The sequence below is a fragment of the Topomyia yanbarensis genome, chromosome 2, assembly GCF_030247195.1.
Source record: "Topomyia yanbarensis strain Yona2022 chromosome 2, ASM3024719v1, whole genome shotgun sequence".
NCBI classification, from domain to species: Eukaryota; Metazoa; Arthropoda; class Insecta; order Diptera; family Culicidae; genus Topomyia; species Topomyia yanbarensis.
The window spans coordinates 176,492,183-176,519,400 of record NC_080671.1 but is presented as its reverse complement, the minus strand read 5'-3'; the positions used below and the strand labels follow the sequence as shown (position 1 = coordinate 176,519,400).

General features: G+C 39.1%; 1 protein-coding gene across 2 annotated transcripts in view; it reads left to right on the top strand.

Moving 5' to 3' along the window:
• Positions 1–27,218, top strand: part of LOC131682206 (protein disks lost) — a 763,875-nt gene that overhangs the window by 239,999 nt on the left and 496,658 nt on the right. For both annotated transcript variants that reach the window (XM_058963527.1, XM_058963526.1), the window contains exon 2: positions 24,263–24,755. In XM_058963527.1, coding sequence (XP_058819510.1) covers positions 24,669–24,755 — 87 coding nt within the window. In that variant the 5' untranslated portion in view covers positions 24,263–24,668. The remainder of the gene's footprint in view (positions 1–24,262; positions 24,756–27,218) is intronic.

Genomic DNA, 27,218 nt, shown 5'->3' with positions numbered 1-27,218 from the left:
CTGTACGATAGGTTGTACTACTGCCGGGGGGTCCCCTGCTTTGACCTGTCGTTTAACATCCCACACAACTCGTGGTTTGGGTGCATGCCATATACGATTAGCGAGACGTACCCGCACAGCGATGTTTGGGAGTTGCATTCCAGTCGCTTCCATAAGTCGAGTGGATGCTCTTTGCACAACTGGGAGATCAATATTCCTGTGGTCTTTCTCCAGAATACGAATCGCAGATCGAACTACAGCTTGGAGAGTCAAAAGGTGGAAAGGTAAAGTACCTGCTTCTGCCATAATCGCTGAAATCGGACTGGTTACGAATGCGCCTGAGGCGAATCTAACCATCCGGTTATATACAGGTGCGAGTGTTTGTAAGACCGCATCGTTTGCTCTACTAATAAGTACAATACCGTAGAGAAGACGCGATATAATGATTGCAGAACCGATGCGTAGCATCGAGGTTCGCTGTCCGCGTGGAATCTTAGCACCGATCATTTTCATGATTCGCAGTCTCGCATCACAGGTAGATTTTACCAGCTTTAAATGTTGCTTGAATGTCAGCGTACGATCAAGGGTGACACCAACGATCTTCAGCAGTCTCGTTTTCGGTATTGCTACCTGGTCAATACGGATAGTGTTACTGGGCTCCCGGCGGGCGTTGGGGCTGCCGTAGAAAATGCGGGATTTTTCTGCTGAAATTTTGAAGCCAACGCTTTTCGCCCACTTATCGACTGCTTTAACTGCGGCTTGTAAAGCACGGTATAGAGGTTGTTCTTTATCCCTTCGTACTACAAGTAGAATATCGTCCGCGTATAGAAGTACAGTTACGTTTTGCGGAATTACTTTAAAAATTGGCTGCACTGCCACAAGAAACAGCGTTACCGAAAGCACTGACCCTTGAGGGACGCCGTTTTCTAACGACTTTTCTCGAGACAGGTGTCCTCCCACATTTACTCGGAATGTTCTGTTGGCAAGGAAACTGTTCAGTATGTTGAACATCCGCTCACCGATCTTCCATTTTCGGAGGCTGCGTAAGATACCGAATCTCCATGTGGTGTCATATGCTTTCGAAAGGTCAAGTGACCCTATCAAGCAGTGTTCATCGTTGTTGGGCAACGACCGATCCAGTTCCGCCAGGTACGTATCGATGCCATGACCAGCTCTAAAAGCATGTTGCCTTCTGTCGAGTCGTCCGTTTAATTCTAGCTCGGCGATCAGTCTTCTATTCACAATACGCTCGAACACTTTCGCTATGCAGTTGGTTAGTGTGATGGGTCGGAACGCAGCAGGACCGGACTCGGAGGATTTCGGTTTCGGGACTGGAATTATAATCCCGCTTTGCCAACTGGCTGGAAAAACGCCACTGCGCCAGATTCTGTTAAACAGTTCTAGTAACGCAGTTTTAACGGATAGGGGCAGTTTTCGAAGCATGGGATATCCTACCGAGTCTGGTCCCGTGGAGACACTACGTCCTTTGTCAAGTGCCCATATCAGTTCGTTTAGGGTGAAATCGAAATTATAAGCGTCGTCAGTATCCGGTAGAGTTTTCACGCCTTTTCGTTCGGCTCTTTCCTTCGCCGTTTGAAACCGTGGAGGATAGCTAGATGTAGCTGATATCTCACTGTAGTGCTGAGCTAATTCTTCTGCTACTTCTTCCGCTTTGTCAGTGTAACCGTCGGATCGTTTAATGACAGCTGTACTGTGTTGCCGTTTACCCCGCAGAGTATTTACCGTTCGCCACATTTCTGCCGTAGTGCTGCTTGGAGAGATTTTTCCAACGAATTCTTCCCACGATCGACGTTTGGCATTCTTAATTGCCTTCTTGGCTGCTGCCTTCACTTCCTGAATTTTTTTCAGTATATCGGATGTGTTTAAGCCCGCCGCTTTACTACGCTTGAGTGCTCTAAGGAGTTTTCGCCGCTGCTTAACCACCGTTTCCACTTCTTGGCACCACCATGGTACTGATTTAAAACCGACTCGGCCGGATGTTTGGGGTATGCTGTCTTTTGCTGCTGACAAGAGTCGATCCACGAATTCATCTACATCAATTTCATCACCTGGTTTGATGCTGGCAGCAGTCAATTGTTCGTATGCTGTCCAATCTGCTTGATCGAAAAGCCACCTTCTTCGCTTAGTTGTAACCTGTGAGTATTCAGGTAACGTTACGGTGATCGGGAAATGGTCACTGTTGTGGGTGTCTGGGAGTGTTCGCCAAATTAATTTGGGTGATATCATCTCAGAACATATTGAAAGATCTATGGCTGAAGTGGTTCCGGTTGTTGGGTCGATCCGAGTGTGTGATCTGTCGTTCAAAATAATCAAGTGCTTAGTCAGTGTTTTCTCGGCTATGAAGCGACCCAGTTTATTCGATGTTGTGGAGCCCCAAGCGAGATGGTGCGCATTGAAATCACCAAGTAGCAACAGTGGCGTCGGTAAACATTCAAGCAAGTTGTCCAAATCAGCTTGGCATTGTTGGGTACTTGGTGGTATGTATAACGACACTACAGTCATTGGGGTTGGAAGATGGACCCGAACTGCAATTGCTTGTAAATTGCATTTTATATCGATACGCTCGAAGGGTACCCCTTCTCGAATTGCAAGGCCCACTCCTTGCTGCCAATAGCGACAGCTGCCGGATTTAAGAAGCATAGAGTAGTTTGTGCCAATAAAATCTGAAGGGATTACTCGATTGTCTGCTTTAGTTTCTTGCAGAGCTATCACACATGGTTCGTATTGGCTAATCAGCAATTTCAGTTCATTGATGTTGGCGCGTAAACCACGAATGTTCCATTGCAATGCAAAACACTTAGTGGTTTCATAGAGGCTTGTTGAGGATGATGATGATGATCTACTCGTTCCAGCGGAAAAATCGACCGGATTCCGGGAGGAAATAGGAGGTGCAAGACACTCTTGACTGGTCCCACTCTCATCCCCCCGGCACTCCACTCCCGTCCAGGGGAGGGGGGAGGTTACTTCATGCTCTCCCTCCCCACGCCGATTGTGGGACACTGGTCTAGTTCTGAGGCGGGTGGCGGTTACAGGTTGTTGGTTTCGTGGAGATAACGGTGAAGAAGCAATGACTGCTACTTTTTCTTGACGATTCTGTTGTTGTTGATGGGCTTGACCGGCGGAAGGCCAGGAGGAGAATTGCGAGAGCTGTATATCCGAAAGGTAGGGACCGCTCTCTTCCCCCCGGACAGACCCTTCCTGACAAGGAAGTGGGGAAGCTACTTTCATCTCTTCTTCCCCAAGCCGGTTACATGACATGTAGACGGTGTTTTGATGGTGTGTATTTGACGACGACGGTAGCTGTGCGACGATGTGGGTATTGTGATCCAATGGTTGTTGTAGGCGATACGTGTCTGGCCACGTATGTACGTTTGTAGGTAGTGTGTGTGTTGTGTTGCGATATGATTCCATGGTAGGTAGGTAGGTGGTGATTGGTAGGCTTTGTCGGCTGTAATCGACCGCAGAGGGGGATTCACTGTCAACGGGTTGGGGTATGACGTCCCGGGCAGATCCTCTCACCTGCTGCGCTCCCTCTTCTGGGAGTGGAAGGGGTACTACACTTTCCCTCCCTCCAAATCGATCGTCGTTGTAGTCCGTTTCGCTGGTTTGGTTGGTATCGTTGGTCGGTGGTCGTTTGTATATACTAAGGTCGTCGAACAGGTTGATTGGAAAGGGTTTCATCGATCTCAATATCTTCGTCGGTATTAACAACCTCCGCATCGGAGTATTCTGAATCCTCGGTGGTAGTTTTCTTCGGCGGGGGGCTTCGTCGTTCCGGCGAGACTTCAGGCTTCTTATTTCCCAAAATGATTTGCCGTTTCGTTTTTTTAGTCATTTCTCCGTGTTTTGGTTCGGTTACCGCTGGTGATCTATTCCGAAGTTGCATACTAGATCCAGTTATTTGGGCTGCGTTTCGTGATTCTCTATTCGTTTGGGGTTTTGGCTGTGACTGTTCGTTATGTGCTCTCACTTTTTGGATGAATGCTGCCATTTTTTCTATTTGTTCATCCTTTTTCTTTGCTGCGTCTAGTAGTTGGTTGATTTGCACGTCTTTTTCTTTCATCTTTTTCTCCAGTTCGGCAAGTTTCTGCCGATCGATGTTTGATTGAGCTGTTATCGTCGCATAACTACCTCTAGTTTCACCGAACCGTTTACGCGCTTCCGGGTATGTAATATTGTGATCAACCTTAATTCGTATAACCTCCATCTCTTGCTTATATACTGGACAATCACGGCTATTCGGCTGATGTGACCCTTCGCAGTTTATGCAGTAAGCGGCCTCGCTGCACTTATCGGTTTGGTGTTCGGCGGAGCATTTAACGCAGCGCTGGGGACCGGGGCAACGGGTACGAGGATGACCAAAACTAAAACAACCAAAACAGAGCAAAGGATTTGGATAATACGGACGGGTGGCAGTGCGGAGAAGGCCGATTTTGACGTGAGTAGGATACGTGCATTTGTTGAATGTTAAAATCAGGGCCGGTGTGTTGACACGGTTGTCATTCTCTTTGCGAGTAATCCGTTGGACATGAGTAACACCTTGGCTAGTTAGGCCATTCAGGATGTCTTTCTCCTCAAGGTGTATCAAATCGAAGCACGAAATAACGCAGCGGCTGATGTTCAAATTGGGATGTGGTTGTACGACGACCTCAGTAGCATCGATGAGGGCCGACATTTTCAACAATTTTTCTACTTGAGAAGGGTTGCGGACTCTGAGAGTATACCGTGTACCTTGAGCTTCCGTGGTTGCACCTTCGATTGGTCCACCGGCAACCCTTTCAACCGACGTTCCGATAATGAACGGGTTCTTGGGTAATGGCGCGTCATCCTTACCAATCAGCTGTAGGTATGTTAATTCGCCGAACTGATTCGTTGGATCCATAAATTGCGGTAGTCTTCTTCCTGGCGATCTTCCAAGATCGCCGCTGCTGGCGGCCGCCATAGCCACCCTACACTACCTCTTCTATCGCTCTAACACCACGTGGGACAGTGAATTTGAATACACAGTACAATAACAACGGTCACCCGTTGTTTACCCCAGGGTTAACAATAGATGAAAAATTCCTACCTTTTTCTCCTTGAACGCCGTATCCGAATAATTTTATAACGCTCTATAGACGATCACCACACACTAAACAACCTTCTAAAAATCGATTTGCGGAAACTTTGAAATTTTCGAAAAAAAACTTTTGGCCGGGATGAAAGTTGTATTTAGGTACTATCGAGTATCGCTTGCCACTCGGGTCCCACTAAGCGAACACACAACACTCCTAGCGTCGCCGTACTGAATGGGCCACATACAGCAGAAAGTTGTCACAGCGAAATTGCACTACGTTAATGCGGGGAAACCACTTTTTTCGGCTCTAATTCGCCGATTTTGATAGAGTTTTCACTATCACCACTTTCCAGCACTAGTCAACTAACGATCGATTAGCTTTGATAAACAAAAAGACCGCGAAAACCACCAAAATAGCTGTTGTTTTTATTCGATGCGCGCGCGACTGTCGCTGATGCTACAGTGTCCCGAACTCGAATGATGATTATTTCTTCTGCTAATATTATTATTATTATTATTATTAATAATAATTTTAATATGAATAATAATATTAATAATGGTGAGACTAATAATATCTAGGAAAAATAATTAAAGACAAGTACAAATCTCACGTCGATAATGAGGAATTCCACGAAGATCCGTCCAAAAATCTTTAAAATCGTGACCGACCATCTTAGATTCCGATGAAACTTTACACATTTCACCGGCATGGAAGACTAAACATTTTCCACAGGTAATAAGATTATTTTGACTCAAGAGCAACTTTTCAAAAGGGCGTAAACGTTTCTACGTGTGTGAATTTCAAAGTTTTTCTGTTCGATTATTGTATTTTATACAACAAAACTATCTGAGAACGAGTTACAGGGAATGAATACTTCTGTCCGAAAAAAATATACACTGCAAAAAATGTTGTCATTTTTCTACAAAATAAAAATTTATATTAAAAAATTAAATTGCGAAAAAACCCATTTTTTTAAAAATTTTATATTTTGTCTACAAAAACCTAAAGAGAAAAGAAACATTTTGAATGTGATTGCGTGATGGAGAACTTATCGGTAAAAAAGTTTTTCTAACAATAACTTCATACATGTTTTTAAATTTCATACTAATTGACATACAAAATTGTAATTTTATTACAGAATATAATTCTAAGCATCATTTAAAATAAAAATGCATTTAACAAAAATCTTCCAAAATGATATAGTTTTCAAGATATTTGGAATTTTGCTCCATCAAAATCAATTAATTCATGTAATTATGCTCTTTTTAAAAGTTATTCGCGTTACCCCATCATAAAATGTCATAAATCTAATGTTTATCGTTTTAAAGACGTAAAAGAAACTTTTTTAGTGTATTTGGAGCATGGAGAAGCTTTCAATAAAAAAGTTTTCTTAACAACTTAACAACTTAACTATTTGCAGTCAAGAATAGAATTTTCTTTTTGAATATGATTCTAAACACCTTTTTAAATTGAAATGCTCATAACAAAAATTTTCTGAAATGTAGTATTTCTCGAGATATTTTAACTTTTGTTTTAACAACACAATTATTTTGTTTTATTGCGACCTTTTCATAAGTTATTCGCGTTTCTCCATCAACAATAATAGGTTTTTCAAAAGGCCCTTAAACTTTCCTACAACTTTTCCTTTGACATCAAGACGGTATTGTAAATCATTTGAAAGTTATATGAAAGCAACCAAAATATGATTCAACTATATAGTTTAATCATCAGACCCTATGGTTGAATAATATTTTGGTTGCTTTCATGTAACTTTCAAATGGTTTACAATATCGCCTTGATGTCAAAGGAAAAGTTGCAAGAAAGTTTATAAGCCTTTTGAAAAACCTATTATTGTTGATGGAGAAACGCGAATAACTTATGGAAAGGTCGTAATAAAGCAAAATAATTGTGTTGTTAAAACCAAAGTTAAAATATCTCGAGAACAACTACATTTCAGAAAATTTTTGTTATGACCATTTCGATTTAAAATGGCGTTTAGAATCATATTCAAAAAGAAAATTGTATATTTGACTGCAAATAGTATGAATTACAAAAATATGTCAAAAGTAGTTGTTAAGAAAACTTTTTTATTGAAAGCTTATCCATGCTCCAAATATACCAGAAAAGTTGCTTTTAGGTCTTTAAAACAATAAATTTTAGATTTATGACATTTCATGATGGGGTAACGCGAATAACTTTTAAAAAGAGCATAATTACACGAATTAATTGTTTTGGATGGAGCAGAATTCCAAATATCTCGAAAACTATCACATTTTGGAAGATTTTTGTTAAATGCATTTTTATTTTAATTGATGCTTAGAATTATATTCTGTAATAAAATTACAGTTTTGTATGTCAATTAGTATAAAATTTAAAAACATGTATGAAGTTATTGTTAGAAAAACTTTTTTACCGGTAAGTTCTCCATCATACAATCACATTCAAAATGTTTCTTTTCTTTTTAGGTTTTTGTTGACAAAATATGAAAAATTTGAAAAAATGGGTTTTTTCGCAATTTAAATTTTTAACATAAATTTTTGTGTTTTTGAAAAATGACACAACATTATTTTCAGTGTATATTTTTTTCGGATAGGGATATTTATTCCCAGTAACTCGTTCTCAGATAGTTTTGCTGTATAAAATACAGTAATCGAACAAAAAATTTTGAAATTCATATCCGTAGAAACGTTTACGCCCTTTTGAAAAATTGCTCTTGTATCAAAATATTCCAATTACCAGAGAATATCATGGAGATTCATACACCGAACACACCTGCAAAGTTTCTTTCGAATCAACGATGGTCATATTTTGCGGTCGTCCGGTTTCTCATGGAATCCCTCTAATGTCTTTTAAAAATTGTGGTATATTGTTTTGCTTGAAAAATAATTTTACAATTTGTAGGAAAATTTTAATAGAGAAATTCTGTGGCAAAGCGGAGACCCTCTGAACTCAAGACTAACGGCTGAAGAAATCCATTAACGTTTACCAAAAAATCATCTTTGAAACCACTTGGGTGCATTTGAATCAAGCTTTAGAATAAATTGTTGAGATATAATAAAAGTTTATCAAAAACACCCTGGAAAAAATAATTGGTACATACCTACATACATACCTAGCGAAACGAAAAGAAACACTTTGTGTATTTTCAGCTAGTGTTTTCGTGCATATAAATGAATTTAACGAGGGTAGACAAAAACTTATTTCGCAAATTTTCGGAGCAAACCGAAACACAACGAAATTTTTTACACGGGTCCATCCAAATAGATTTTATGAAATAAAAAAATTTATCGGAAATATGACAAATTATTTTTTACTAAGGGCTGGTACGAAATCGTTGAGGGTTGCAGATTCATCGTGAGTTTTTCAGATCCGAAAAGTCTCGGTTTCGTTTATTTTTTATCAATTGCTAATAACAACAATGACTATGTTTCAATTGTTAAATTTTTAACACAAATTTTTGTTACTTTGAAAAATGACACAACATTTTTTTCAGTGGATATTTTTTTCGTACAGAAATATTCATCCCGTGTAACTCGTTCTCAGAAAGTTTTGGTGTTTAAATTATAGTAATCGAACAAAAAAAGGAAATCAATGCGCGTCAACGCCCTTTTGAAAAATTGCTCTTGTATCAAAATATAGCAAATGACAGAAAAAATCATGAAAATTCATAGACCGAACACAACTTCAAAGTTTCGTTCGAATCTACGATGGTCATATTTTATTACCCGATCAGAAACACATTATTATTACCCGATCAGAAACACATATCAAAAACATTTCAAAACTGTATCTCGTTTTGTTACTAGTTATAATTTTCTGTTATTTTAACTACTAACGAGACCAAATCTATAACACAATATGTTACGAAAATTGTATTCTGTTATAATCTTGTTATTCCATTCTGATCGAGTAGGGGGAGGGGGGTCATTTTGTGTGTTTATGTATAGTAATGCACTTTAGGATTTTTTGAAGGGATATTATTGGAACAATTAATTATTAACTAAGCGGAACATGTTACAGACATATTAAAACTAGAAATAACTAGAGGGGGTGGTTCAATTTTTTATTAAGATTAGGGGAGGGGTGGACTAATTAGGGTTATTTTTAAGTAGTGATACTGTTGGGCATTTCTTTACGAGTTTATATATTGATCAACTAAGACTAGAAGACAAGGGCACAAAATTTTTGGGAAGATATTCAAAGGGTAGGAGGGGGTGGTGGCTGAAGTCCTACATCTGTGTGTCAGAGACAGGGTAGAAAGGGTGGACAAAGCTGACAGGGGGGGATACTAACTTTCAGTTTCCGGCATCGGGGATCAACGCTAAGGATTACCGATTCGGACGGATGCATCATGTCGACGGGCGGTCTTCCTCGAGTCGGCAGGGGTTCCTCCAGACGATTTTGCAGTACGGCTCAAATGCGGATCGGCAAAACACTACGTTGCAAGTATGATGCTGTGCTGTAGGTCTCGTGTTTGTTGGGCCATTCGACAGAGATGTTTTGTATCGTTTTGGAGTCGCTTCAAACCATGGTTGGGGTGCGGTAGGTGGAAGAGGGCACTTCTGAGAGTGATAAGAAAATAATAGGGGCAGTTAAATCTGGATATGGATGGTTTTTAGGAAGGTGTATACGAGGGACATATAGAGGAGTTCGCGGCTTGTCAGTACATCTCGAACCGGGACATTGGGTGATCTTCCTCGGTCCCGAATGGAATCCAATAGTTAAGATCTGGCAGAACAGTACTTGGCGCATGCCCAGACACTCTGTTCAATATCGTGGTAACCGTTGTCACAGTCACCGCTATTTGCAAGCCCAATACGTCGTCCAGCGTGTAGTGATTGGACATGAACCGAGACATCACACGAATGAAATCCCGACCGACATCCATCCCCTTGAACCAAGGTTTCGTCCGATACCTTAGGGATTATCGAAAGTAGACACCTTCCTAGTTCCCAACCAGAACGCATGACACTATGCAAAAAAATAAATGCCAGGCGTTTTGGTTCACGAGTTAAAAAACTGTTTTGGTTTCCGCATTATCATCAGCAAACCAGAGCTTCTGTGCTTGTCTTTCCGAGACATCACTCGGAATATGCTAGTTGCTTAGTTCATGCAAGACGTATGACTTTTTGAATTAAGGATTTAGCGTTTAACTATTGCCAGTTTTGGTGCTAGTTTAGATTTCTCATCTAACTAGCCCAAAGACTGGTGCTAAACGCTAAAAACTATTTTTTTTTTGGTTTCCCTGGATTTTGGATGGCGATGACCTTCACCTGCCTCCAGTCGTGAGGGACAATATTACCCTCAAGAAACTTATTAAATAAATCCAACAAGCGTCTCTTGGCAGAGTCTGGCAGATTCTATAACAAATTAAATTTGATTCTGTTTGACCCTGGGGCATCATTTTTGCATGATAAGAGAGCAAGTGAGAACTCCACCATCGAAAACGGTGTTTCGTTCGCGTTATCGTGGGGGACACGGCGCGATAGATCGTCTGTGTCTGGGCGGAATCCGGACAATCAGGAATCAGAATCAGAAGGAATCAGAACACTCTCCTTAGTACTGTTTCGGTTTCGTAAGCGCCGAGCCATGCCCCAAAGAGTTCTCATCGATGTTTCTCTCGTTAGTCCGTCGACGAACCGGCGCCAGTAGCTACATTTTTTGGCTTTCATCAAACTCTTCATGAATAAAAATTCTTGGAATTGCCTCAGAAGACTGCATCTCACAGTTATGGAACCAGTTGGTAACTTGACCGAGAAACGGACATTCTGCAGCAGGTTGGGGATATGAGTGACTGTTTCGAGGTCAAATTGTAATATAGTCCCTTAAAGATTAGTAACAGACTTCTAGGGCAATTTCAAAAATATTAATACCTACATTGCTACGATTTTATTAAAATTTGCAAATCATATCCCAATACTGAAATAAACCTGTCGAAATCCGGGTTACCAGGAACCGGACGCATTCATCTCGTTCACTTTCACTGATTCTGAAAGTGGATGAGAATCCAAAACATTCAAAATTGTTGAAATCGGTTTAAAAATGCCGTAAAGCTTTTCAACTGACGGGTACCAAGGTACCTTCGTCGGCTTCTTTGAGGCGTTTTTTTTCTTTTGTTAGACACGTAACGGGTAAGTAGGCTAGCAATTAATTTAAAACTCTCAGTTACTAAATGTCAGCGCTGCCTTGCCGCCAGCCAAACAATCCAGCGACTGTAGCCAATAATAAATATCATTTATTTCCGTCACAGCTTTCCCCATTCTTTATCAAATTCACACAAAACCATCTCGAATGAAATTGTAAATCTAATTAATCTATCAACAGAATCTGTTCTCAAAAGTATGACAAGTAAGCGTACCTAATAAACAACTTTTTCGTACATATCTCCCATTCTCATTTCACACAACCCCACACGGCTGAACAACGAAAATGTTTCTACTCCTACCTTCGGAATATAATTTCCGCGAAAAAGGAAACCTAATCCCTTTTAGAAATTTTACAAAATTCTTTCAACAACTTTACTATAAGGCCGGAGGCAGACACACAACGACTGAGATAAATATAAATTCCTTCTGTGCCCAGTTATGAAGAGTGGAGTAACAAGTCGCAAACATTTCTAAGTAGCTAACTTCCCGGTTATTATTTTTATGTCACAAATCTGTCCTCTTCAACTTCCACCAAAAAGGAGCCTGGGAGGACGGTCGGCGGGAGGCTAGTCACGAAAAATCCTTCATCCATTCCATCGAGTCGCGCTGCGAAAAGATATGTAGTAAGCGCCATACATTTTCTGCAAAATTTTTGTTTGGATTGGCCTCAACAAAACTTGAAAACATCTGCGGAACTCGTACTCCTATCTGTAATAGCAACGCACATAAGCTGACAGCCGTATCAAGTCGGCAGAGCAAACAGACGCGGCCACGCGAGATAAAGAGAACGTGTTTTATTTCGTATTTTGAAAAGCTGCGCCCCATTTTCATACATTTATGTATTTATTTTTTTCCCTTTTTGGCTTGTGCCCAAGTATCATCCCTCTGTAGTCAAAACGGTCGGCGTAGTTGTGGCGTCTGTTCCCTTCCGTCCTCCTTCTCTCTCCCCTGGATCAGGATACAGATCATCACCATCGACGGAGGGAAACTAAGTGCTCTCCGCCGCCGCCGCTGCAGCCACCCTCCTCGTCGCCTCACTACTCTAAAACTGAACCAACTCCCTTTCAAAGCAATTACAATAAACATAATTTTCACCCTTCGCACCATTTCGTCAGCCACAACGCGTCGTGGTCCATCTGCTGCATTTTTGTCGCGCGTGAAACAGCATCATTAGGATTTCCTCCCTCTCTGGATGGTTTCGTCGTCGGTGGCTAGGGTGGTGCGAGAGTGGTTCTGATTAAATGCGCACTGGACGGGGTTGTAAAATGAAAAGAAACTCCTTGTAATAGATCGAAATTTTCAATGTGTGTCTCGCCAGTTAAGGACAGAGGTGACTTGAAACTTTAAGCTTGATTATCTCGAAATGGTGTTTTTTCAAAAGTATCATTGCTAAAAAAAACTGTCCAACCGAGCTTCTTCATTTTTTTTCGACTATTCGTAATGAAGGCTGTGAATATTCAAAGGGGTTAGTAAGGAATTTTCGATGAAAAAACCAACATAATAAACCTATCAGAGAGATGAGATATTTCTTACACATATCACTATTGGGTCATTAAATAGTTTTCAAAACTCGTGAGAAATAAGCACTCCATTTGGGGTTGGAATGTACACAATTTCGAATCCTACACGAATAAAACCTCGGATAAAATGAATAAATTATAACAAAAACAATGAAGCAAATTAAATTAAAAAAATATTGCGCATGTTTGCTGTATTAATATAAAAGTTGTTAAATTCATAAAATTTGTCCCTCATGACTGGAGGCAAGCGAGGATTATCACTACCCAAAAACCAGGAACACCAGCCTCCGACCACAACTCATACCGACCAATTGCATGCAAATGACTTTCTGTCAGATACCCAATTTGGCTTCTGCAAAGGCAACAGAAATTCAAAAGGCTTAAGCTAACAAAGAGCAGATGGCATCAGTATTATTGCATATTAAGGGGAATTTTGAGTCAGTTTCTATCAACATTCTTTATGAGAAATTGCACCAGCATCGTCGTTCACCAATTTTAAACAACTTTTTGCTAAACTTGTTGTCTGAAAAACGTATGGGTCATTCCACGCGAAGTGATCAAGGCACGTGTAATCCACCTTCACGGATTTGAACCAATATTGGAGAAATTGTTCATCTAGGGCCAATATATGAAAACCCAAATTTTTGTGTCAATTAACCCCCCCCCCCCCTCGGGTCATAGGAGCACCCCTCGTTTTGACAAATTGCCAAAACCCTTTATTTTCTTTTGATCATATCTCCGGTTCTATTTACTCTAGAATTAAACCGCACGATGGCTTTTGAAGAAAATTATTCAAGGAGTCTAGAAAAAATATTTATTTTTGGCGGCAGTGCTGCCAACTATGCGATTTTTTCAGTTAGATATTAAGTTTAATTTATCTCTCAAAACATATATTTAAATTTGGAAAATTCTAATCCCATCGTGTTCCTCAGACATTTTTACATGAAAAACACTTATAATCTCAATATAATTTGAGCGGATTCTGAGATACACATTTTTGAAGGGAAAAATCGCAATTTCCGATATAAAACCGCAAACGCACAACAATGAAAAACCAACTTTGGTATTCTGAGTTCACACATAATTTTTCGTGAAGTAGACGAAAAATGACGAAAAACTACGTATTTGGCATGCTTCTAGCAGATCAGGGTTGATTTTTAATGACCGTATGAAGATTTTCTCAAATTTAGCCAATAAAAATCGACTTTTATATGAGAAAATGCGAGTTTTTCCCTTCAAAACGGTGTATATCAGGATGCGTTCAAATTATATTGAGATTATAAGTGTTCTTTATGTAAAAATGTCTGAGGAACACGATAGCATTAGAATTTTCAAAATTAAAATATATGTATTGAGAGAAAAATTAATTTTTATTATTTAACTGAAAAAATCGCATAGTTGGCAGCACTGCCGTCAAAAATTAATATTTTTTCTAGACTCCTTGAATAATTCTCTTCAAAAGCCATCTTGCGGTTTGATTCTAAATTAAAAGAAACGAAGATATGATCAAACAAAAACAAGGGTTTTGGCAATTTGTCAAAACGGGGGGTGCTCCCATGACCCGAGGGGTGGTTCAATTGACACAAAAATTTGGGTTGGGTCGACTTCTAAGGACCACTGCAAGATGCCTTGGACAATTTGTCTGCTTGGGCTCTCCAGATGTGTATCGAGTTCTCCACGGAGAAAACTGAGTTGGTCGTAGAAAATACGACGACATTATTATAATTCACGTAGGAGCGTGAATTATAATAATGGATCAAACTATTGCTCAGGTTTCATCTTTCAAATATCTCGGGGCCTGGTTCGATTCTGAATGTACCTGAGAATGACACACTAGGTATCTGAAACAGAAGTGCTAACAGAGGATCAACTTCCTCCATACAATAACCGGAACATGGTGGGGCGCCCACCCAGGAGACCTGATCAGGCTGTATCAATCAACAATACTGTGGGTGGAGTACTGTTTCCACTCCGCTGCGAACAAACATTTTATCAAACTGCAGCGAATCCAATATTGTTGTTTGCGTATTGCTTTGGGCTGCATGAACTCGACTCATACGACCCTGCCACTTCTAGTTTTCCGATCTGTTTATTTCACATCCTTGCTCTCACTTGAGTACTATGGCTCTAATTTTCATAACTTTCCCTACCCAGTAATCTCTAGCTAATTAAATGTCGTTAAAATGTAAAAAAAAATAAAAAAATTGAAAACTAATTTTATACCATTTATGGTTTTATTCCATAAATGGCAGTATGCCAAATCCGACCAAACTGCACGGTACAGACGTCTTGATTTAGGAAAAACAGTAGGCATTAGCCAGACACTTACTCTGGTTAATTTCCCGGTTGAAGGCCACTAGTACAGATAGCCTGCGAAACCAGATGTTTCTTAGCGAAATTCGACAGTTCAATATACTTGAAAAAGCTTGCCACCTTTCCGCTTCCCCGTACCGTATAAAACACCTGCATAGAAAGTGGTTTGAAGTCTGTCTTAACTTAGGTTTTCGTCGCCCATCACCATGAAATCGAACTTCGTCTGCATCGTCATATATAGTTTGTAACCCGTTAGCACTGGGTGGAAATATACCCTTTTTTGTATACACTCCCTAGGGTATGTTTGTTTACGTAAATCCGAAATTTCGGTAGAAGCACCTTGGCCGCCCTGAAAAGAAGGGTCCGCCGGGCAAACAAGAACCCGAGTAGTGGGCAAACCCAGACTTACATGCTTCCGGGATCGTGATTGGCCGTATTGTCTGTTGTCGCGATTTAGGGACACTACTTTCTTATATCTGATAGTCCGACGCGTTTTTCATCTACATGCACGATTGTAGACAACACTCCAACCTTGTTTGAGACATTTCGTCCTGGAAGAGATGGCTGTTCCACTTGAAGTCCATGGCCAATTTTTATCGTCGGTGTGGCTTTCTATTTTCCCTCGAACCATGCTACCTGGTAGACGAATGACAGAAGCTTTTTATTGCGTCGATGATGTTCATTTAACCACTTTTTACGGTCTCACTATTTCGGCGTGTGAGTAGTTGGGATTCTCGCGATGCGCAAGCAAAATTTTGATGCATTTCTTCTCTTGTTTGGACGCAGTGTTGATGACTGAATAAATCAAAATCATAATATTGCCAACACCATTCGATCAAAAAACCAGTTTGAGTGTGCTGAGGCCGCATGTCGTTTTTCGGAAAGTAGATGGAAAATGGTGAAAAAGTAGTGTTTTCTGTTTGTGTCTAGCACACCAGGATAGGTTTCTATGCGTATTTTAATTTTTTTGTATAATTTATTATAAAAAACCAGTGCCACTCTGCGGGTTTAAAAATAAAGAAAAATAATTAAAATTAAGTTTAGGAAATGGTTATTTATTATATAAAATTAAGGTGCTGAATTAAATGGCGTAATTCGATTTTGTATACAAGGTATTGTTTTCAAGTTATGTACTTTTATAGTCAAGTAAAATTAAATAAATGTTAAAAACAGATTTTTTTGCTCGAGATGACAAAATTTCGAAACCTTGGAGGTATGTGCCTTCGAATAAACAATTTATAACATAGTACAGTGCATCGTTTGAAAAAATAACTTCAAAGATTTATCACCTTAGAAGTAAAGTTGTGAAAAATGATATTTGTTTATTTTAATGTTCTAACAAATTTGGCAGAAGGATATACAATTATCACCATTATCATAAATAGGAATGTTAGAACAACTTGTTCTAAAGGATTTTATCGTGATGATATAACCTAATATATCGTGATGATTTGAATACCACCGTCATTCATGTTAAAGTTGTTGAAATTCTCAACAAATTTATTGAAGACACCAAATCTTGGCATATATTTTTGAAAAAGTAATTTACTAAGGCAAACTGGGTGAAATACTCCTATGGAAAATTGAGCAGAAGTAAGTCGGATAAATTTAAACATAAGTCGGATAAATTTCAACCAAAGAGGGAAAGAACGGGGATTGCTTCTCTAATCTTTCGGCCATCACATCATATGATCTGGTGTTCTTAGTATGTGTAACCAACATAAAGATGTGACTCAAGTTGCTGAGAGCGCACTAAAATTCTGTCAATCCCATTTTTCATTGGATTGTCTTCTCTAAATATTATCACAAAAGGGCCGTTCATAAATGATGTCGCGTGTAGACCGTTGGAAAAGAGCGTGACGTAACACATATGACCGAGAAAAAACTAATAATCAATTGAGTCGTACTAGTAAAGGGGGATAATAAAACCAACAACTATTTGAAAAAAAAGGTTAGGGGGCAAGTGTATTTTGGAGTATTTTTTTTCTTTCATGCGATACATGGTTTATGAATGACCCCAAACAAACAATATTCCATAACGAATATCACGTAACATCGATAATGGAGCAGTGGGATTAAGGCCAAGTTCCCTCTGGGTCATGCAAAACTGAGAAGCAACATCAATTTAGGCACAGAGAACAGACGTCCATCTGAAGCATAAAAGGTCAGTACAAAAATTACGGCGCAAACAAAGGTAATTATGATGTCCCCGCAATCATGGGCGCTTAATTCGTGAGTTGGACTAAATTGGCAGTGGACCATACTGTTGATGTCCAAGTGACCGTCATAATTATATTGGGATATACCAGTTCGGTGGCCATAGTGTTCGAGCGGATATTAGTTCAAATGGCAAAACAAGTATTTTAATCTTGCTTGTACGAACATGGATGTCTGTTCTCTGCGATTTAGTTGTACCGTATTAAAATTTTGAATCGAATAAGCAGGTAGTATAGCAAAGGGGAGATGCAGCCACGACACCGTATATTGCTTCTATCAGATGTCCAATGGAACTACCTATATAAGTCCAACAGGCAGTGATATCAGACTCAGAGGAATGACAACACTGAGGGAGACACGATGTCAATTAGTTCTTTCTTTTTTCCCTTTTTTCTTTTCATTCTTCAATAAACAGGAAATATTGATACGAGTTGAATGTGACATAAGACGAAGATAGGAATTAAGGTAGAAAACTGGAAAATTGGTACGTTTTCTAATATATGTATAAACTTATAAATACAAATCAAAGTAATACAATAAATACACGTCGATTTCTTCCTATAGGGAATCTGTAATGTTACAGTCAAATTGATACAAACATTACATTAAGGCGGGGCTGGTTGATGGAACGATGACCTCGGAACATGTCTGGCGCTGTATATGAAATGAGTCATCGGAAAGTCAATTGAGTTAACATCTACCTAAATTCGTGAACCAAGTCATTTGCATGAATATTTTTAAATACATGCAATCATATGTTTGTCTGTAAATCATTACCAGCTAGCAGGAGATAGGAGATGGTTAACAGCACACACACACATGCCGTGTAAATTGCTACATCCAAGTGTGCAAATCCGTTTTAATGATGAAGCGACCAACGACAATATCAATTATATAATATGTATCCCACTTCCTACCTTTTCCCGTACTAATATAATAGGGGAGCAAGCCGCTCCTAAATACGACTTTCCCTTCAATAAACTTTAGTACTCTTTCTTGATTTGAAGGTACTTTTGCCAACGTGTGTTTCGAACCCATTTTGATAGCAGCACGAGGTCATAGAGTACCTTCATATAACACGAACTGGATAGACGCATTGCTTAGCAACCGAAATCTGTGCTCATCGTTGAGATAAGTAGAGATACGGAAAGTGAGGGTCTGCGGATGTCTTGAATGTGGTCATCACTTCTATGGAACCTATGGATGGCTTATTTAGGAAACTGAATCAGTTAGGGTTTCCGACGTATGGATTCGCCGATCATTATAATATAATGATCATCGATATTTGCATTAACACACTTTTTGATTTAATGCAACAAGCCTTATGAGCAATGGTGTTGAACTATCAGGCTTTTCACGAAACGAAAGATTACAACCGGAGCTCTTCCGTTTCCGTTGTTTGACTCTGAATTTTTATCGCAGATCAAGTTCTGTCCGTTAAGCTAATTCTTGACTCAAAACTTAATCGGACAGCTCAAATCGATTTCGATCTGCTTGCATGGCCTTCGAACAAGGTAGACGGACCTTCGGCGAATCTTGCGGTCTTAAATCCAAGTACATTCAGTGGATCTACACAACAATTGTTAGATCAATACTGGCATACGTGTTCCTTGTATTATGGCAGAAAGAAGAAGTCATGTCAGTCCAAACAAAGTTAACCCTTCTTCAGAGGATGGTCATGATGGCGATGACTGGTGTGTGCTTGATGTCTCAGTAAAGTGAAATTTGTTTGCTGATTTTCAGTGAAATATTTTCCGAGTATCAGCTAGAAATCGTCACTTTTACTGAGATTTCAGCCAAAAAAACTGTTTGCTGAGACCTCAGATGTTGAGATCTCAGATGTTGAGATCTCAGATGTTGAGATTTCGGCATATTCAAAAATTTTTCTGTAATGTCACAGATACTTATCACAATTTCTGATCACAGATTCTTTTTACAGATGGCAGATTTTTGGCATTTTGATGAAAATTTCACAGATTTTTTTCTGTTTTAGTTATCACAGATGGTAAAAAGTCAGTTTTGACAGAAACACAGATTTTAATGTGGCATCCCTAGTGAGAATCTCTCCTCACGAAGATGGATCGAAACGTGAAGAATGCGTAGTTTGTTGGGCTGACGGTTCTTTGTTGGAGGGCCGAGCCTGTGCTGGAGTCTATTGTCGTGCAATGAGATGAAACCAATCTCATTCGCTTGGTAGATACTGTACCGAATCCCAAGCAGAAATCTTCGTGATTTTGTGTGGCGTACAATAGGCACTTCTACAGGCAATTTGTGGTAGAAGAAATTATTTTTGCTCAGACTTTCAGGTTACACTGAAAGCACTTTGTTCGGTAGATTGGAGATTGAAATTAGCAATCGCATGTCTCAAATAGAAGAACTTAGTTTTTAAATGCTATCTTCTATGGGTACCTGGTCATTGCAGTATTACTGGAAATGAATGGGCGGAGGAATCGGTTACAGCAGGCGCTGCGATTGATTTCGTTGGTCCAGAACTAGTTCAACCACTATCGATAAGTTGGATAAAGCACAAAATTCGCTCTTGAGCTGCATCTCAACATGCCAACCTTTGGCGTAGCTTGCAAACTTGCGTTCAAGCAAAAAAATTTCTACTGGATGTGAGTCCGACAATGTCAAATGCTGCATTTTTCCAAGCACAATTGCAGTATTCTAGTCAGGGCACTGATTGGATATTGCTAACTCAATTATCACATGGCTACTATTGAACGTGTTGAGTGTTATTCGTGTGATCTTTGTGAATCCAATTACGGAACCTCATATCATTTGATATGTAACTGCCCTGCAGTAAATGAATATTCACGTTCAAAAAGGTATATGACTATTTAAGCACCACCCTACCACAGTTTCTACTAGTGAATGGTCCTTGTTGCCACGCAGCTACGGAGATCTATTCGATTGTTAAGTTGCCCTGCCCTAACCCTACAGCCGTTGCTGTACAACAACAATGTGGCTCGTGCTTAATTTTGTCGCTTTATATCACTCCTCTCCTCTGCATTCAGATTCTTCTTCTAGGCCCGCCCTCCGTGCCACCGAGTGTAGCATCCTGCCAGTTGTTACCCTGTACCAAATGCTGACGGCTTCCTCCCAAGCCTTTATAACTCATTTCTCCCAACTGGTTTGTGCGTCCTTGGCGTTGCCATCACCACGTGCAGTTCAGGATATTCAACTGCAATGTGATACTAAAGAGATCAGCTGCCAAACTTCAATTGCAGTATGCAAATTAGTTTGCACAATGTGCAGCTTGGTTGCTACTTCAACATTATACCAATAGACCCCTCCAAATTGCGCAAAGTACTGTAAAATCCATGTTCAAACAATGTCACTTCTAATTGCAAAATATTGGGTGATCATCCCTTATTTTGTAGTAGTGAATTCAATTCACCCATACAGAAGTGTAACGACTCCCTTTCTGAAAGGGACTTTGTTCGTTTAGTCCTCTAGCGAACGTTGGAACTCGCCATCAGCAGTTGAATCCAAACCAGTTTTCATTTCAGATTAGGCGAAAAAGGAACACGCGGTTGTCAAGTCGTAAAATCCTCCCTCGGTTCATGTTGGGTTTTTTCTATCCTTACTGCTGCTTCTTTCTCTCGACATGCTGTTACTAATATTCGAATTCGAACAGATATTTGTTGGAAGCGCAGTGAAATTCATATTAGAAACAGAACTAATCGAAGCGAGAAAAAAGTTTCTCTGCCTCAGACTATTCGCGGAAAACCGAGCGAACTGCTATGAATGAATGAATCAAGGGCTGGCTAGCTAATAGAGCTGGCAAATATCTGTATGCCAATCGAAGCTGTCGCCTTTAATTAAATGAGTGGAATTAAATTTTACGATTTTCCAATTTTTATAGATACGTTGTTGGAACGTTTCCCGCTGATGGACTTTCGTTTTTTTGCTCTTCATATTAGGGATCATTCATAAATTACCTACAACTACATCACCTCCCTTTCGATGTCAGAAATTGTCCCCTGGTTAGTATGTATTTTTTCTTCAGTCACAATCTTTTGTCATGTTTTAGTTTAACATCTCTCTCATATGTCTTCAACTTTCCCAACTATACATGGCCCTCTTCCCCTACCATAAATGCGTGACATAATTTTTGAATGTTCCCTTCTCTGCGCCTTCGGCACATGCCCAAGGTTTGGTGTGTATTTTATGGCTTAGAAGAACTCTGATGTTAGCCCCAACTCGGTATGTTGAAGGCATCACTGTTGTAAAAAGCTTAAGTGAAGATAAATAATGCGTTAGTTTAGTATGTTTGAGTCTAAAAATGAGTATAATTTAGTATCACTTCTTAAAGATGTGCCCACACTCATATCCGACCCTCCTCTTCCTCCTGCTAGTTGATATTTCACTTCCGCGGTTTGGGGGCAATAATTGATGGGAAATTCTGCAGACGGACGCTGAAAAGTTTTGCTCCTCGACAGTCGATTTGCAAATTCTCGCCGTCTATGCGGTATACTGGGATGCGATGCTATGCGGATGGAATGCTTCTGATGGAGACTAATGAAGATGAATCCGAAACTTTTATCTTGTCGCAAATCGTGGCAGCTTGAATGGGATCACATCGGGGATATAAAATTTAATTGCTTGCGAGGACAATTTTGCTCGGTAGTAACGTTTTATTGCATTGGAAGTTGCTGGAGGGCATCAACAATCTGCTGTTTGGTCAATGGTAATAGCCATATTTATTGTATTGCTTTACTACTGGTTTGAACGAATCTCGGTACGTTGAATATAGACTTGAGCGTTTAGCCAGGAGACTTGTTGATTACATTTAAGAAAGGGGAAGAATTTTAGAAGCGCCGGATTATCTGTAGAACTGTGCATGGGTATTCAATTTCTAGTACGATTGAAGAGGGATAGTCGACACAAAACGCATATATTCACCTTTAAAAGCATGTAAGGTCTACAATGAAATATAGTGAATGTTGACGTCGGTGGCTAAACATGCCGGATACACCATACACTGGGGTAGACTCCTCCCGACTCCTACCCGCAAAATGTAAAATGCTCTTCACATTTCCTTTCGATCATGGTCATATGAGCCTTTCTTGCTCTAGTTTTCTGTTCTAAGTTTATAACTCATTCGCCTTAGAATACCTCTGCGTCTTTAAATATTCGTATCTTTCTCTTAGTTTTTAACTTGGCGGAAATAGCCAACAAAAATGTACACAGTATAACTCTGCGGAAATTAAAACATAGTAACAAACATAATTAAGTTCACGCTGCAAACTACATTGGTTTTTGAAGATCAGTGACTGCCAAATTCTAAAAAACTTATGTCAAGGATTCCTATGTCCCTATTGCGAGTTATCAAGCTTTACGTTTCACACCATCTCTCAGATTTTTCTATGTTTATTTATTCTGGTTTTAACCTGACCGATCATTCACTCATCCCTCCGATTTTTTTACTGCTGATGTGTACACTTTATTTAATATCGAGCTCTAATTTGCTCCAATATCTGTATCCAATATTTTTCAATTAGGTGGAACTCTGGCGAGATTGGAAGGATTTTGTCCTTGAACACGAGTTCCACGTTTTTGGAGGAATACCATTCTTGAGCCATTGTCCCTTAATAGCATGAAGCTAGCTCTGGCGCGAAACAACTCTGTTTTTTTCAAGCAATATGCGTTTTTACAAACTTCCTTCCACATCTTCAATATCTTGTCACGAAAATTTCGCTTTTCAGCCCACATGTGCAAATCACCTGCCAATCAATTATTTTTTCGGAAATTTTGACAACTTTTTCTGCTAAAACATATCTTCAATGTTTCCTTTTTCGACAGCCGCGTAAAAAATCTTGACCTTGCTTGAAATCCGCCTTGACGGGGATCATTCACACTGTTCTATGGATTTTCAGTCTTATTTTGTGGAACATGGACAACTTTTTTATGGATCGTTTTACAATTCTTTATGGATTATTTTAAATATTTTATATGCAAAAGTATATTTTCTCCTATGCTTTATCTCTCCCTAAGGAGAACATTTGAGTGAAAATTGAACCACGTTTGCACGAAAAGGGCTGAAAACCTACAACTATAATAGTTATAAAGATGCGTTTCGAGTTCGTCTAATCAGAATCCGACACTAACTTAGTGACAGGACTAAGCTAACGTCGGATAGATGCAGGCCCTAAATACCGAGATACTTAAGAGTGATGCACCGCAAGACAAGAAATTTTTGTTAAAGGTTATGAGACCGGTAAAAACGAAACATGCTTCGGCTTGGCAAGACAATGCAATATGCACTGTGCTATATCTGCATATTGCATTGGCTTGTTGGGTTGTTTGCCGAGGAACAAAAATAGTGTCCCCGTTTTTTCAACTAGCGTCCATCCGGCATTAGCTTAGTCCTGTCACTAAATAAGTGTCGGATTTAAAAAATACACATATTGTACATTCATATTGAACAAAACACTCATAAAAGTTTTGAATCTTGCTGCCCAAGTTCAGAACAAAGCGATGAACGTGCAAATTGAGCCAATAAATTTTGATTGTCATAATTCCCTGTGCGAGCTCTAGTATGAGCCGGGGCATGAATCCTTACGAAAAGTTTCTTAGTCTTACACAAGTTTAGTAAATATTTGGGAACACGCATTTTAAGAGGTTTCTTGGGCGCGTCTCGCATTCGTCCTGAAAACATCTGGTCACTACGCTAAGACATGCAAAATTATGGCATATTTACAATCGTTGAAAGAAAACTTTGCTTGCAGAATGCTAATAAGAATGCTTTCCAAATAGAAAACTAGACTTCGGCCTATTAGCAAAGGTCTACGCAACGCTTCATATGTACGCTAAATAACACAATTTGCCGTTATCGTGTTCTATCGTCCGTCGAGGGGTTGCAACTGTCAACCGGTCACACAAGTCCCTCATCGCAACATATATTTTGCATCAAGGACTAAAATAGTGTAGAAACATACCTGCCTTGTCTGAACGAGTAGAAGAAGCTAACATAAGTTTCCATCTCTTACCTGTTTTTTTATAGGTTACTGGAGGCTGCGCTGCACGGGCTAATAAACACACCCATACAGAGCCGTGGTGGACTGGAATCTTCTGTCAAACGACCAGCCGTCTTTTGGCCATGATAAAGTGTCAGCTAGTGTACTTTAGTGGCAAATGTATTTATTTTGATGCGCGGGTTACAAGAAAAACGTGTCATTTTGAGTTTAACTGAATACAGTCGGCCTTTTCGAAAAAGTTAGTTATTAGGTGAGGTTTTGAAAAAAAAAATGTTGAATAGTGCGCGAGGAAAATCATAAAAGTGTTTGATTGGGTGCTGTGAATGTTATCTTTTATTGATGACGGGTAAGATCCTGTTATTGTTTACTTTAGTGAAGCAAGTAGTTAGAAGAACGATATCACTGGTCGATGTGTACAAATATTTATGAAACATGGCTCAAGAAATGCTGGAAAAAATCTTGATGGTCAAATTGGAGTCAACGGAGGAGTTCCCACGACGGTTTCTGACGATTTTCGAGGTTAGTGGTATTATTATTTGGTTTATATATTTTTATTATAACAGCACCATCCAAACGATAAGCTTCACGTGACAGTGGTAAATAGAAAGTATATGAAGACAACACGAAACGAACTGTCATATGCCTATCTGATATGTAGACTAGCAGACGTATTCTTTGGTTTCTACCAAAACTTAGGGAGAAATATAGCCTAGTAGTAGGAATTGTTTGTTATTAATAAAGTTTTATTAAATATATGCAATCTCCGAAAAGGTATATGACGTAAACCTGGCGTAGGGCTGATAATTAGTTGATTTTAGAAAATTTTAAGAGTTCAACAAAGCTTAAAAATCAAATTTATTTTAAGTAAGAATTAGCTCTTATTTCTAGCACACACTATTTTACGATGTATATTGGATCTGAAAGGCAAAATTTAAACATTCATTAGAAAAATAATCAATACCGACTTAAAGGAAATCGATTTTCTTCCTGTTTCCTTCAGTGTTTGGCACAATTTGCTTAAAAAGGTACTCGACTTTCATAAACTTTGTGAACTGTCAACCAATATGACAGTTCACGCACAAAACAACAAACAAACTTTTTCGACAAAAAATTATTTGAGAATGTAATTAAAAATTCAATATCTTGTGTATGAGATAACTAGAATAGCGAAAATTCTAAACTACTACATATTTGATATGAAGATTTTTTTTTCATTAGGTCCAATTTGCAAATGACAGCCATTTTTTTCGCTTCCTCTTTCGATTATTACTGCAAAATCACAAAACTTTTCGAACATTTATCAGTATGTTTCGAAAGACCAAGGTTTTTACTAGCTTATTACGCAAACAGTTGAAAGGAAATCAGAAAGGTGACTGAGTAATTCGCGGAAATGAAAGTAAACAAAGAGAGGCTCTCTTTTGTAGATTGGACCTAGTGAAAAAAGTCTTCAGATCAACTATGTTTATACCTAATCAGAAGATCAGACTCGAGCGGGCATAGTGTAATTTGTACATCGAATGCCATGTACGCAGCTCGCCTGGGTTCGAATCGCAACCCGGCACACAGGAATAGAGATTTTTATAGGAAAATTCCTAACCTGAATGAGATGCGAATGACCTTAAGGTAAAAGAATCTATAATCGAAACAAAAACATGGTCAGACTTGCAAGGGTTAAAAAATTAAATGGTTCGATTAGAAGTTATGAGGTTGTCTTCAAATTTCGCCAATATGAAATCGATGTTTTTGATTTATTGAATTTCCAACCTTCGAAAGTGCTGGATTACTATCGGTAGTAATCAGGAATCGTCCAGCACCCAGTCCTCATAAACATCATCCCCGGTTTGCAGGCCCTTATCAATAAGGAAGACCCCTATTGGTGTTGGCCAATATTATTTTAAAAGTGCCATTTGGGTTTACTTTATCCAATTGAACCTTCGCTTCAATGGATCAATGTTCCTCATAAAGATTCTCGAAAGAATCAGAAGTGTGATTTCTCGCCCCGTGTTTGTGTTCTGTGGCAGAGCAAAGCTCGCTTGGGCTTTCCTTCACAGCGAGAGTGGCTGGTGCTTTTAGATTCTTTGTGAATATACGAGGAAGCGAAGTACTACACCCAACTAAATCAACAAAACTGTTCACAAATGCGAAAAAATACAAAATAAATTTGAAAGGAACAGAAAAGTTGAGTACTTTACTAAAACATTACACTCTACGGTGACTATGAAGAAAATAAGATATTTTTTCTCCTAGTGCTACGAGCTCCATAAGAAATAAAACAGAGCATATTTATTTATTTTTAAGCTGTTATACAATAAAAAGCGCTCCAAAATTCTGTCGAGTGCTCAGTAAAATTCTTCTGGTCAAAGTACCCTACCTCAATTTAAGAGCTCAATTGATCAAATGATTCATCAGAAACTCTTGATATACTAAAAGAAATCGAAATAAATCCAAAAATTCAAACTTTAACCCTTAAATGCATACTGTTGCCAATTGGCAACATACCGAATTTTGTGATATGAAGCCTCAACGAGAGGTATATATCGTATCTAACCTGAAAAACGAGTACCAAGGAAAAATGAAATTCATGCATTTAAGGTTTAAAATACATGGTTCATTGTTACAAAATCCATGAAAAATCATATTCAGATACGAGATGATACCGAAAAGGAATCGTGCACAAATGACGTGACGTTTTCAGCGATTTTCGACCCCTCCCTTGCTCTTCGTAGCATTTTGTCACAAAATTCTAACCTCATCCTTGTAAAAAGCGTAGCAACTACCAATTCTCCCTTGCAAAGCGGCAAGGGATGAAAAAATACATTTCACAATCTTTCAAATACGGCCTTTTATCAGCATTTTCGTTATAACAGCAAATTTCGTACATAAAAAGCCCATTTCATGACGAATATAGTGTTAATAGTTTTGTTTTAAATTTGATATGTCATGGTGCATGAAGAGAAGATCTCTCAGTTCACAATTCTGCAG